Source organism: Aquarana catesbeiana, linkage group LG05, assembly GCF_042186555.1.
Source record: "Aquarana catesbeiana isolate 2022-GZ linkage group LG05, ASM4218655v1, whole genome shotgun sequence".
Lineage (NCBI taxonomy): Eukaryota > Metazoa > Chordata > Amphibia > Anura > Ranidae > Aquarana > Aquarana catesbeiana.
The window spans coordinates 205,517,677-205,532,524 of record NC_133328.1 but is presented as its reverse complement, the minus strand read 5'-3'; the positions used below and the strand labels follow the sequence as shown (position 1 = coordinate 205,532,524).

Sequence of the window (14,848 nt, the reverse complement as noted above, 5' to 3'; positions counted from 1 at the left end):
TGTGGTGATTACCTATTATACTAAAGATCGGCATATGGCATTAGTAAACATCAACAGATTTCAGTTGTGCCCCACCAGGCCGGCCCCCCATTGACAATGTGCCTGGCTGCTGAGTTAATCGCCCCATCCCTGCACTCAGTACACTGATTGGCAGCACTGACATGCAGCAATGATTGGCACTGATAGGTGGCACTGATTGGCAGCACTAATGGCACTGATAGGCAGCACTGATATGCAGCATTTAGTGGCACCGATTGGCAGCACTGATGGGCACTAATTGGCAGCACTAATGGGCACCGATAGGCAGCACTGATAGTTAGCATTGACGGGCACTCATGGGCATTGATTGGCAGCACTGATGGGCACTGATAGGAGGCACTGGTAGGCACTGATTGGAAGCACTAGTACTGATTGGCACTGGTAGGTGGCACTGATTAGAAACACTGATTGGCATTGATAGGTGGCATTGGTTGGCACTGATATTAGGTGGCACTGATTGGCACCGACAGGTGGCACTGATTGGAAACACTGGCAGGTGGCACCGATTGGAAACACTGGCACTGACAGGTGGAACTGATTGGAAACACTGGCACTGACAGGTGGCGCTGACTGGCACTGGCAGGTGGCACTGATTGGCACTGGCAGAGGAGAGGGAGTTTCACACTAAGGCCGATATTGACGCTTAGTGAATGATTGGCTGGTGTTTGATAGCTGCTGGGTCCGACCTACCCCAGGTCCTACCCATCCCCGACGTTACTGATGAATTTTGACAGCTGGTCTCTCTCTGACGTTGGGGATGGGCGGGACCCAGCAGCTATCAAACACCAGTCAATGACTGGGCTGCTTAAGAAAGGGGGTGGGGCCACAAACACGTAGAGCCCCGCCCAGATCCCATCCCATTGGCTGGCGTTTGATAGCTGCCAAGTCCCCCGACATCAACGCTCAATTGTGGCAGCTGGTCTTTCTCTGCATTCAGTTACATTACATGACAGTGTCACCCTCTCAGCGGATCTTACAAGCAGAACGATCTGCTCAGTGTGAAACTGTCTCACAGGCAGCAGGGGCTGCACACTCATTGGATGCAGCCTTTCACAGCAGTCCCTCAGGCCGTCCCTCTTAAAATGCTGCCTGGGACCATGGGCCCACTGGGTCCCATGGTAGGGCTGGCCCTGTGTGTACCATGCTTTACAGGGCTTATACCGGCTTAAATAAAACCCATTTTATCATACTTGTGTTGTTGGCGAGTTGTCAGGTGCAGGAGGTTACCACTGGGAAGGGCAGAGGAACCTAACAATCAAGCACCAGCCTAGTTTTACAAGATAACACAGGAAATGAGCAAAGAATAGCTCCTAAATTCTAACAAGAGCAACAAGCACCCTTTCACACATATGGAACACATATAACAAAATGTAATGGTACATTTAATAGAGCAGGGATGTTTAATATTAGCAAGGGGAGATGAATATGGATAACTTACTCATTGCCACTTTCCACCATCTGAGTGAGAAGGTAGATGCCATCCAGGTTTATGAATTCTTGTGCAAATGTAATGTCCCTTGAAAATTTAGCCAAATCTTTTAGTGCTTCAAGTTTGACATCCATGCTTGAAGATTGGACTCTGTCATGGAGCTGCTGTGCAGTGTGAGTCTTAATAGGAAAAATATTAGAAAGTGAGTGAAGGCAGATACCTGACAGATTGATAAGATTTACAATTAGCACTTCTTGACACTTTACATCTAAACAAGAAGTTTTTTTGGTGAACGTCCTGGTATACAGGTACAGACATTCATATCCTGTGGTTTATAGCACAGTTGGCCATTTGAACATAGCAATATGACTGGTTTGACTCTACTCACTCTACCTTTGGCAGTTACAGTTATATCACCACCCCCTCAGTCTTGGACTCACCTGTCTCCTTCCCTCCCTCCGCAAACCCCCTCCCCCCCACAGTCTTCTGGGACACATGATAGAAGACTGCAGGACCATTCATCTGGCTATGAAGATGCAAGCTGTCACAGCCAGGTGCCCACAGTTAAGAAGCCATTGCTGAGGTGAGAAGACAACAGGCGAAACCAGCTGGGGTGAACACATCGTTGGATCGTGAGAGAGGTGAGTGGCTTTTTTTTAAAAGTCAGCAGCTACAGCTTTCACAGGAAACTGAGCAGGCGCTTTAAGAAGGCCAAACTATTTAATGAAAATGTTTTTATTTTTTTTGAAAAATGTTTGTTCGATTTTCCAATCATTAGTGGGATCAAATCAAGGTTCATTTTTGACTACACCGACAAGAACATTCAAAGGGGCAGAAAAAAATTTCTTGAGCGAATGCATTTCTTAGGCTGGATTCACACTTATGCGAATGGGACAGGTTTCCGTGCATCCAATTCTCATGACAAGAGAGTGTGCCCGGCACACAATGGAGCCGGTTCACACACCTCCGGGAGCAGCCGCAGTCCGCGTTTGGAAATCAGGGTCCTGTGCGTCTTTGGTTACGATTCAGGTGAAAATTTAGGCAAAAGTTCAGACCTGATTCACACCTGAATCTGTGAACAGGGACGCACCGGACCCCCTGCTGTCAGTCAAGACCACAGCATGTGTGAACCCAGCCTAATGCCCTGTACACACGGTTGGACTTACCAACGGAAAATGTGTGATCCGAGCTTGTTGTCGGAAATTCCGACCGTTTGTAGGCTCCATCAGACAGATTCCATCGGAATTTCTGACACACAAAGTTTGAGAGCAGGCTATAAAATTTTCCGACAACAAATTCCGATCGTGTGTAGACAATTCCGACACACAAAGTGCCATGCATGCTCGGAATCAAGCAGAAGAGCAGCACTGGCTATTGAAATTCATTTTTTCTCGGCTCGTCGTACGTGCTGTACCTCACTGCGTTCTTGATGTTTGGAATTTCCGACCAACTTTGTGTGACCGTGTGTATGCAAGACAAGTTTGAGCCAACATCCGTCCGAAAAGATCCGATGGATTTTGTTGACGGAATTTCCGATCGTGTGTACAGGGCATAACAGTGACTGTTGTTTTTGTTTAGGAACGTCCATCCACTCCAAAATCGAATGATAAAAGCAATTTTTTGACAAACTTTCAAACATCTGTCATGTCATCGAATATACTGATGAGAATTTTTACATGAACATCTGTTCAAAAATCTACCGAAAAAATCTACCGATGTGTGGCCAAGCTTTAGGTTTTGCCATAGTGCAATTTTCTATGCCACGATAGCCATTGAAAAGAAAGGCACACAATAAAGAGAGTGGGGGAGAGCTACAGTTTTTGACATTTTATTTACATATTGGACACATATTGAGACGTCCTAGGTGCTCAGGAAGAAAAACAAAGATAAGAGAAGCCAAATTTGTGTTTCTTCTTTTATGTCAGCAAAGTTGGCACAAAAAGCTATGCTCTGCTACAGACTTCTGCTCCTCCTCCCTACTCGCTTCCTAAGAAGAGGTAATAATGGACGCTGTCTATGCTGTGTGGCTGAACATGTGGATTTATATCTTTTGGTCATGTCATTGGATCCAGAATTAATGAATTCAAATGTATTCCATGCGTCAATGTAAACTGGGCACAGTTATCCCCAAAAATTCAGAAGTGCTGCTACTAGGCATTTTATTTATTATTATACAGGATTTATATAGCGCCAACAGTTCACACAGCGCTTTGCAACATTAGGGCAGACAGTACAATTACAATACAATTCAATACAGGAGGAATCAGAGAGCATTTCTGAACCTTTCAACTTGCTGACAGAACACTATTCAGATTTCTTTGTTTTTATGTTTGTAAATCTACCTTGCTCCAGGAAAAACCCTCGGCTTGCTACCACTAGAATGTTTTTGTGTTCAGTGGATAAAGGCTTACCCAAATATAAGCTTTTTACAAAGCCAAGTCTTGTCTGAATAAATCTAATAAAATTTGTGGACCTTGGTTAGGTTGGGAATGCCTCTGCTACTAAACGTCTTCCTCCGTGCTCTTTGGCACAAAGTAATGTTATATTAAGTCCTACTGTATCATTTTGTGGCTATTGTGCCATCTGCTATGGGGGGAAGGCGTTGGCATGATGTATGTCTGCAGTGTTTGTGTGTGAGCGTATGTCTATTTTAATGTTCGCAACCCAATCGGTGTTTTGTGTGTGGGTTATATTTTTTTTAGTCCATTTCATACGGATTTGAAATTAATAATGCAAAAATAAATACTTTTCAAAAGTGTATGTCATAGCAAAACAAAACAATGCATTAAATCTCTGAAATATATGCAGATTTACCCATGTTGTATCCCTTTAAAGACCCTGCTAGTACAGAAAACTATCTGTTGATGTGTGAGAAATGCAGGTCTTATTTCCTGTTGTTGGCTGACAACACGCAGCATTTTAGTTGACTGAATGGTGTCAGTCCTGGCCATTTCTCTTTTTTTAAACTTCTCAAACTGTCCCTTGTCTTACTCTCCACAACACTTTTATTTTGCACTTATCAAACTGACAAAAAATGCTTTCATTAGTATATTTTACAGACCAAAGATAGCAAATAAGAGAAGTTCATGGTTAAGATTTATATACGCTTTAAAAATTAGCGATGACATGTAAATACTTTGTTTAAAGTTGGTAGTGTTGAGCACTTCCTAAATAAATAAAAGTAAACTAAATACTTACTGGTGATGCGGTTAACCGAAGAATAGCTCCATTCTTGATCTCATTACGATTCTATTAAAAAAAATGCACTTATTAAAATAACTGAAATGTATAAAAATGTATCTAAAACTACAAAAAGATCAGCTACTATATCACAAAGCAACTAAAAACTTGAATCACACGTTTATACACGTTTATAGTAAAGCTTATGGATAATTCCCACTGAAATGAGAACAAATGGAAGCAATTAACAAGCAGGATAAAAATAGATTAGTCATGATCATTTACATTGCACTCATGCTTACGGGCTTGTAGACCTAAAGAATTTCCCTACAAGTCAAAAAGTCATACTTAAAACTTTATGTTCATCCCATCTCCTCTTTCACGATTTCAATTTCAAGGAGGATACTTTGCTTTGGTTCAGTAAAATATGGGTACGTAAGTGAACATATGGTACAGCCTAACAGTATTGACAGTTGCAATTTTCCATCATATTTAATGTGTTATCTAGAAGTCTCAGAACAGCAAAAAAAACAATAAAAGCAGTCTGGTGGAAATATGTCACAGTGTCATGAATTGTAACCTGTAAAGGTTACAAATCATGTGTAGGAGTATTTAATAGTACCATCATTAATAATAGCAATTACACTGAGGTTGATTTATGAAAACTGGAAAAAAAAAAAAAGAATTAAGCATCTCTTCACATGTATGTTTTTTTTTCTAACTTATGCTTAAAAATGAGATGGAATCTGCATATAGAAAAAACATGATACCTCCCCCTGTTTCTCTGAAAATGTGGGCAATTTGCAAAGTATGGCAAATTTTATATAGTACATATATTTAAAATTTCAGTCCTAGAACATTTTTAAGGGAAGGCTTGCTGGACTCATAAAAGTAGGGCAAGCTCAGAGTCCAAAACATTACCCCGAAATAACTGCATAAAGTCAATCTTGAGTTTGAATGTTTTAATATATTTAGATGTTCTAAGCTACTAATAGCTGACACTAAGGACCATTAAAATCAATTTAATTCAAACTAACTCTGCTAGAAAAACAAGCAGTGATTTGGCATGCTAACAAGCTCAGGCATTTCTGTCTGCAAGTGGAACATCATCCTAGCACAGTATAAATTAATGTGGTAAACAGAGAACACAGAATATGTTTTACACTCATACCAATTGTACCTGTTAGGATGGAAATTGTTTGGTTTGCGCAGCCTGAGAAAAATACTCTAAATTCCAATTTGAGAATTAAACCAGAAGATAAAATAATTATTGCTAATTTAGTCAAATATATTAGTAATTACTGATAATTTGTTGGTTTAAAATGACATGAGAAATTTCCGGAAGAACCTAAATTTGGTATTTTTTTGACCAGTCACTTTCTTTTCCCATAACCCAGGAACAAGCCAAGATAACTGGCCTACTATTCTTACACTTAAGAATTAGAATGTACTAGTCTGAGTTCAACAGAATGAATTTTGATTGGGTCGCTGCATTTAAGAATTAACACTTAAGAATAAGAATAAGTCATTTAAATGCCAGAGAGTTCCACAGGCATTCATATGAGGTTTGTGAATGCTGGTATCTGTCCCTCTTATCTTATGAGAGATATGATTAGCTCAGCAGCAGACCCAACTGAATCAACGGTTTACACATAAGCAATTTTAAAAAAACCTGCACCATGCTGCCCTGAAAGATTACATGAGATAACAGTTTCCACAACAAGAGCTTTAAACAATGGCTATGTCACATTGGGCATCACAACTGTCAGAGTTAGGAACGGTTAATGTCCCACAGCTACAAATCAGGTTTAAACTCCAGCGCTTATTTTGGTAGTCAGCTTTCAACACAATTTAGAGCAACCAGTGAAAGTACTCTACAGTCCACATCTCAGTGATCCACAGAAGTGCCATCATTCCTAAAAAATGAAGGAAACAAAGGTTGCCCTCATCTAAGCTTTAATTGTTAAATGTCAAAACCTATGCTGGTCATAAGTAGAAGAACAGTTGCGATTCAAAGGTACCAGTGAGAATCGAATTTTTTGGGACATTTGCTTGAATCTGACATTTTTCTGTGGGGAAATAATGCAAGCTGGCTGTTAGATCTGAAATATTTACCAATTTCATAAGATCTAATTGGAATGGGTGGTCTAGGTGGGCACTCACAATGCATATTTGCTAAACAATCAGGTTGATTTAAATGCATGAACTTCATTGTGTACAGCCTAGTACAACTGAAATGAATCACTGTCTTTAATAGCAACACACATTCTTCAAAACAGAATGAGGGAAAAAACATAAAAATCATAATATAGCAAGGGAGAAAAAGTAGAGAAATAGAGAGCCAAGTCATCTATGGCTGATGGTGGTTTGGCACCCGCTCCCAAATTTTACAAAGGGTTATGAGATAACAATAAGCTCATACAATTTCCTATAACTAAACAGTTCTTGTTGTGAATCATACATAGTTAAGGGAGAAAATCAGAAATATAAATTTTATAAAGGTTAAAAAAAGGTTTTGTGGGGGGGCAGGAGGCGGAGCCTAGCGGAGCAGACATGCATTGTTAGAGCTCCACACCGCTGAGGAGAGAAGAGAAGGACAAAGCGGAGCCTGCAGGCTCAAATGGTATTCATTTGAACCTTTTTGCCCCAGGGAACAAACTGTGAAAGTTTGGGCAGGAAATATGGTACTGGGAGGAAACCGTGGCAGAAATAAAAATCACCTCACAAAGAGCTCACAGGCACTCACTGCAGCTGAAGCAGCTCCAGTCACCTCACAAGATACAGCATCAGGGCGCTCTCACAGACAGAAAATGTCACAGCAAGACTCTCCATTTGAGTCAGATACAGAACAAATCCTCTCACAAACTTCTCCACAAGCCTCCTCAGTATCCCCAGTAATATTATTACAATTTGAAAAGATGCTTCATAAGGCTTTAAAACAAACCTCAGACCAAATAACAAAAAGCCTAACCAAAGAAATAAGAGAGCTGGGAAACCGCACCGCAGCCTTAGAAATAAAAATGGATGAAATTGAAATTACAACCCAAGAAAATATAACAGAATTGGAACAATTAAAAAAAGAGAATTTAATACTTCAAACTAAGCTCGAAGATTACGAAAATAGAGCCAGACGTTCAAACTTACGCATAAGGGGAATACCTGAAACTGTGACAGACCTGCAATCTACTATTACTGCTCTATTACAAGAACTAAAGCCAGATATCCCTATTGAACGTTTAGAACTGGACAGAGTACACAGAGCCCTCACAGCCAAAAAGAAAGATGGACCCCCACGTGATATAATCACAAAATTTCATTATTACAGAACGAAAGAACAAATACTAATTGCTACAAGAGAAAAAAGGAACTTAATTTTCAAGGACACAATTATCAAATTTTTGCTGACCTATCCCAACTTACTATTACTAAAAGACGATCCATGAAACCCCAACTAATGGAACTGCAACGCCACAACATTATGTATCAATGGGGCTTCCCCTTTTCAGTCAGATTTAACTACCAAGGTACAATTTACAGAAGCAGATCAGCAGATGAACTACAACAAATCCTTTTAAAATTAAATCTGACAGAACCCACAAGCAGCAACACTCCCACACGCAGAAGAATGGCTTCATCTTCACCTTCAGGCAGCACCCAGAAAATTTCAGAACAAAATGGGAATCATCATTCTCACAAAAGAGGCCGTTATGCCACATCATCCATGGACCAAGAAGATTCAATGGACTGACATCCTAATTCCTGATATCTCTTCATTTATTATACTAAGAGATGGTTCTCTATAAAAAACCTATATTTATAACTGAATGTAACTGCATTCTGATAGTCACACACTGTGTGGGATCATGTTACATTCCAGTTATATTTCTTATTACTTCTGATTCATATAGCCTTAGAATATATAAGTGAAATAAGGAAATTCTTGTTCAGTTATATATTATCAGGTAATAACAATAGATTTATTACTTTTTAGGACAAATATGTTCAATAATCCAGAAGTAATGGAAGCTTTTTCTTTCTTTTCTTAAAACAAATATATTATTACCTAACTAGTTCCTAGAATTATGTTTTTGTTTATTCTAATCTGAAGCAATACAACCTCAATTTTATGAGTTAACATATCTAAACAGTTACATATGAATAAAATATGTAATTGTTTACTCTAAAAGGGTTAAAATCCCAAAATAATTCAAACTATCTTCATCAATACCAAAGTTATTAACAGTACCTTTCTAACTGAATTATTTAGCCTAGGGCAAGACTAACCATATACAACCACCCTGGAATAAATAATTTCAACAAAAACTATATTCTGCACTCCAATTAATGAAACATAATTTTGATGTCTTTTGACATAGCACTTCTCTCCTGTAAGCGGAAGATCCGTGTACCCCCATTAGCCCTCCTCATTCTCCCAACCATATCATGTGGGAGTGTGACGAAGGCACTTATTCCCCTGAGAGAGATATTTATTCTCTTTCACGGGTAAATTGTGATTACTTGCAAAAAATTATTTATACAATGTATCATCTAATCTCATATCTTTTTTGTTTACTCTTTACTCCAGAATTCACTGGTTTCTTTTCTATCTATTCATCTCTTCAGTCCACACAGGTTGATCTGCGCAGTCAGCTCTGCATAACAAAAAGTAAGTCAAAACTATTTGATCTATTGCCATGGCACCACTGAATATACTTTCCCTGAATGTTCAGGGAATAAATGTCCCTCAAAAAAGGACCAAAGCCTTCCGTACTTTCCATAACAAGAAGGCTCACATAGTATGCCTCCAAGAAACACACTTCACCAAAGATTCTACTCCAAAATATATTTCTCCTTTTTATCAACAAATTTACACGGCTTCTGCCTGTACCAAGCAAAGGGGAACTCTAATTGCATTTCACCGATCCACACCATTCACCTTATCATCAGAAATTAAAGACCCAGAAGGTAGATACCTGATACTCATGGGTTATATAATGGATACAGCAATCACGGTGATTTCCTACTACGCTCCTAACAAACAACCTACACCATTCCTCTCACATATATTACAAGTGATTAATACACACAAAATAGGAACAGTGATAATGTGTGGGGATTCGAACCAGGTCCTCCTCCCATTTCTAGATAAATCACCTTTTACACCATCCAAAATAACCTCTAGATTACCTTTTTCTCAGCTTCTTTCCAAATACAATCTGGTAGATTCGTGGAGAGAAAGTAACCCAATGAAAAAGAAATTCACTTATTTCTCGCACCCTCATCAAACCTTCACCAGAATAGATCATATTTTTCTAACAATAGGAATGATACCAGAAATTATTGCATCAGATATAATTCCGATTCCGTGGTCTGACCATAATGCAGTATACACTACTATAGCCTCAGCCATACCAAAAGCGCATGACCCAACGTGGTACTTACCGGACATAATGCTCAAACACCCACTACATCAGATGGCCATTGAACAAGCTTTAAAGGAATACATATCAATTAATAATACAACAGACATCTCCCCAATAACACTGTGGGAAACTCATAAGCCTGTCTTGCGTGGTACAATACAAAGACAAATGGCACTATTTAAACGGGAACGCAAAAATCTAGCAAAAAACTAGAACTCAATTTTAATGCAGCCTACATATCATTTCAAGATAATCCATCTCAGAGTACAAAATCTCATCTGGAAAAATCTAGATTGGAATACGATCTATTTCTCACTGAATCAGTTGATAAATCCCTCAAACGCTCCAAACACAATTTCTACATGAATACAAACAAACCAGGTACATATTTGGCTCGGGCATTAAATTCAACTAACAAATCTTTCAAACCAATACGCTTGAAATTATCAAAAAATGTTTACACTTGTAATCCAGTTAAAATAGTCCATAAATTTCACTCACATCTCGCAACTTTATACAAGACAAACAATGAATTTAATCCTACAGAGGCTGAATCCTTCTTCTCAAAAATAACCTTACCTGAGTTATCTCAGAATCAAAAAAGCAGTTTGGATGAGCCTATAACTATAGATGAAGTTGCTAACGCCATAAAAGACCTAAAACTTAACAAAAGACCAGGCCCAGACGGCTACTCGGCTTTATACTATAAAACATTCTCAGAAATACTCTCTCCCATTCTCACTGAAACTTTTAACAAACTTCTAGATGGACATTCTTTTCGGCAAGAAACACTAATGGCAATTGTTTGTATGATCCCAAAACCCCTTTCTGATGATACTTCCTGTGTGAATTATCGGCCCATCTCTCTGTTAAACCTCGATATTAAATTATTAGCAAAAATAATAGCAAAACGCCTCAATAGCATTATAGGAAAATTAATACATAGAGATCAAGTAGGCTTCATGCCAAATAGACAGGCAGGCGATAATATACGCAGGGCAGTGTTATTGGCACATATTGCTAAAAAACGGAAAATCCCTTTATGTTTTCTATCTCTCGATATTAAGAGGGCATTTGACACAGTATCCTGGCAATATATGCAATATTCATTACAAAAATGGGGTTTTGGACCCCACTTTTTAACATGGATCAAAGCATTATATAATAAACCCAAAGCCTATATAAAATATGCTGGATACAAATCTGAAGCCTTTAATATCGAAAGAGGTACCCGACAGGGTTGCCCATTATCTCCCTTATTATTTGCCCTTATACTCGAACCCATGGCCCAATACATCAGAACAAACCAAACTATAACTGGCATTGAAGTAGGAGGTATTACACACAAATTATGTATATTTGCAGACGATATATTACTTTTTCTATCATCACCACAGGTCTCTGGTTCTAACTTAATACCAGCTCTTGATGGATTTGCAGCCCTATCCGGCCTTATGATTAATCCTAAGAAATGCCTAGTGCTTAATATTTCACTCACAAACATGGAATTGATCCCGGCTAGGGCTGCACTCCCATTCACATGGGCAGAAAAATCAATCCCATATCTTGGAATTCATTTAACAGCATCTCATTCTGACTTATTCTCAACCAATTATCCTCCTGTATTAAGACAGATCACAAATCTAATAAAACAATGGTCGCAACTTCCTTTATCCTGGATAGGGAAGATTAATGCAATCAAAATGACTATTCTACCCAAATTGCTTTATCTATTCAGAGTCCTCCCTATTCCAATTCCTTCCTATTTTTTTGAGAATAGTACAAAAAAGAGCAACTTCGTTTATATGGGGCTCTTCTAAACCACGTATACCTATACACACACTACATCTTCCCAAAAATAAAGGAGGCCTGGGATACCCTAATTTTACTAACTACTACAGAGCAGCACATTTGGCCAGTCTGTCCAAATACCATGCAAAACAGGAAATCCCATTATGGGTATTTATAGAGGCTTCAGAAAATGACCCTCTATTAATATCAAATTTATTATGGCTTGATCCTAAAGACCGCTTTAAAATTCATAAACCCATAACTAAACACTTCTTATCTCTCTGGGATAAACTAAAAACCAAATATCAGTTACAATCTCCACACAATCCTCTCCTCTCTTTTATCAGAAATCCGGCCTTTTATCCGGCATGGATCTACCCAAACTCTTTTAAAGCTTGGACAACATCAGGCATTCAGACACTAAATGACTTCATAGCATCTAAATCATTCCTTTCATTCCCATCACTTAGAGAAAAATATGATCTACCAAACTCTGAGATATTTAGATATCTCCAAATCAAAAATTTCTATACACCATTCCTAAAGGGGGATACACCATTATCCCAATTATCCATTTTTGAATCAATCTGTACAAAAGATCCATTTGCTAAAGGTACAATTTCATCACTTTATAATCAATTATATGGAGTAGCAAATCTTAATAGACCATTTTACGTTCAGAGGTGGGAGGAGGACCTGGGACGAACTTTAGAAGACACGGACTGGTCTAACATATGGCTCACATCTAAGTCATCTTCACCCAAAATCTTAGCACTGGAGACAAATTATAAAGTCCTAACTCGCTGGTACCTTGTACCCGCTAGAGTGGCAAAATATTCACCTAATACCTCAGCTCTTTGTTTTCGAGGATGCCCAGAAATAGGCACATATTTACACATATGGTGGACATGCCCAGTAATCCAAACCTTCTGGAAGGAAGTCTTCGTGATTGTATCTAAAATATTTAAAAAAATAATACAACCAGATCCATATTTAACTTTACTTAATCTAAAACCGGAATGGTTAACACTCTCTCAATTCAAACTTATGATCCAACTAATAACGGCTGCAAAACAAACAGTGGCCAAGGCATGGAAATCTCCTACATTGGTACTAGCAGAAACAATTCACAGAATGAATAATACAATGTCCCATGCTAAGATGGTAGCCATCGATCAAAATCAAATTCCAAAATTTGAAAAACTTTGGCATCCTTGGATAAAACAACAGTTCCTGTCAAACTTCAATGACTCTGTCCTGTTGCCATGGTAACAGATTAAATGACTTACAGAGACACCCATTCTAAGGCTTCAAAGAGAACTAAAAAGAATAATAAACTGACGAGCGGGACAACCTTGTGGACCATACCTCTACCTTTCAACCCTTTTTCTTCTTTCTCTTTCCTTTTCTCCACCTTACGATTAAAGCTCATTATCAGAATTTATTTTACCTATATACACTCTACTTGTAAACAATATGTATAATTAGGTATAAATCATTTAAATACCTACAAAAGTAACTAAGGAAATGATATATATATATCTTTAATTTAGGTTTACGTGAACCCAATGTTTAATATTTGAAATTTCATGATATTTACCTATATAAACCCTACTGTAAAACAATGAGCTTACTTTATAGATCCTTGTAAACTTACTTTATGTATCTTTATAACATTGTATACTCAATAAACTTCTTTTGACAAGGAAAAAAAGGTTTTGTGTATGCCAAAATGGACAGATTAAAAAATAAAAACCTGCTCAAAGAAAACCCAAAAACAAGAAGCAGAGTCTCAGTCCCATTCTAAAATGTAAAGAGATAAACCAATAGTTTTACATATTACAGCAGCATCCACAAATGTTCGCCACTCAAAATTAGAGTTGATGTATTCCGTCAAATTTGCAAACAGATACGGACTAGTGTCCTCAGTTTCTCGCCCTCTCCCTGACCCCAATGCTGACCGGGAGTGATGGGGGGGACAAAGATGAATGCTGGGCAGACACCTGACATCCTCATTATCAACCACTGTCATTGTCTGCTAGGAAGCCAGTGTCTAAACTGCACAGTGCCCAAGGTTCTAATAATGCACAATAAAAAGGCATGTTTGACCCACGCAATGGCTTGACAATTTTTGGCAATGGGAAAATTTTAGGCATTTTGCAAAAAATAATAAAAGTAGAAGTAGAAATATTACATGCTGATCACACAGTGAGATTTATATTGGTCTGTAAAACTCACCAACTTCATAAGCCCACCTGAATGGATGTAAATGTTTTTTTTTTTTTTTTAGGTGGGGAACTCACATTACTTTTATGCTGAACAATCAGGCTGTAAGGTGTGTGACCAGCTTTAGTACTGACATTTAGATGCATGAATGCAATAGCGTACAATCTAGAAGAGCTAACCTGTCTATTCATACAACTGAAATTCATCACTGTATTCAATAGCAACACACACTGTACAAAACAGAATGGGAGAAAATAAAGCATAAAAACATAATGTGAAGAGGAACGTGCTGACCGTAGCAACCAGTTTTTTTCACATTCTTTTTTACAGATATATAAAAATGAAATCCACCATTTGTTACCAGCAAGAACTTCAAAAACGAAAAACTATTATAAAATGTATAAAAGTTACACAAGCTACCATTTTCTTAAATGCTTTTTTTTTGCAGCCTTTGTGGGCTTGTTTGGATAAGAAGTTCAGTTAGAGTAACAAAGCTAGAGATGTATCAAACTCTTTGGATTTTCTAGGACAGGGATCAGCAAACAGTAGATCATGGCCAGGTGACTGGTAGATTGCGGTCTGGGATTGCTGATTTCGCCATCCCAGAGCATCAAACAGAGTGCAATGCACAGGGACTACTTGTAAAGTTGGAGCTCTAGCAGGAAGCAAGAGCTGCATAAGCCGATGCCTCCTCTGTAGTGCTAGGTCCTGTCCCATGCGAAGTGATACCAACTACACTCCAACTCTTATCTTAGCTAGT

General features: G+C 38.4%; 1 protein-coding gene across 5 annotated transcripts in view; it reads right to left on the bottom strand.

The window, feature by feature from the left end:
- The window catches only part of ELMO1 (engulfment and cell motility 1), a 546,685-nt gene that overhangs the window by 386,840 nt on the left and 144,997 nt on the right, over window positions 1–14,848 (bottom strand). For all 5 annotated transcript variants that reach the window (XM_073630502.1, XM_073630506.1, XM_073630503.1 and 2 more), the window contains 2 exons: window positions 4,667–4,717; window positions 1,478–1,647 (listed from right to left, as the gene is read on the bottom strand). In XM_073630502.1, the coding sequence (XP_073486603.1) occupies window positions 1,478–1,647; window positions 4,667–4,717 (221 nt within the window). The remainder of the gene's footprint in view (window positions 1–1,477; window positions 1,648–4,666; window positions 4,718–14,848) is intronic.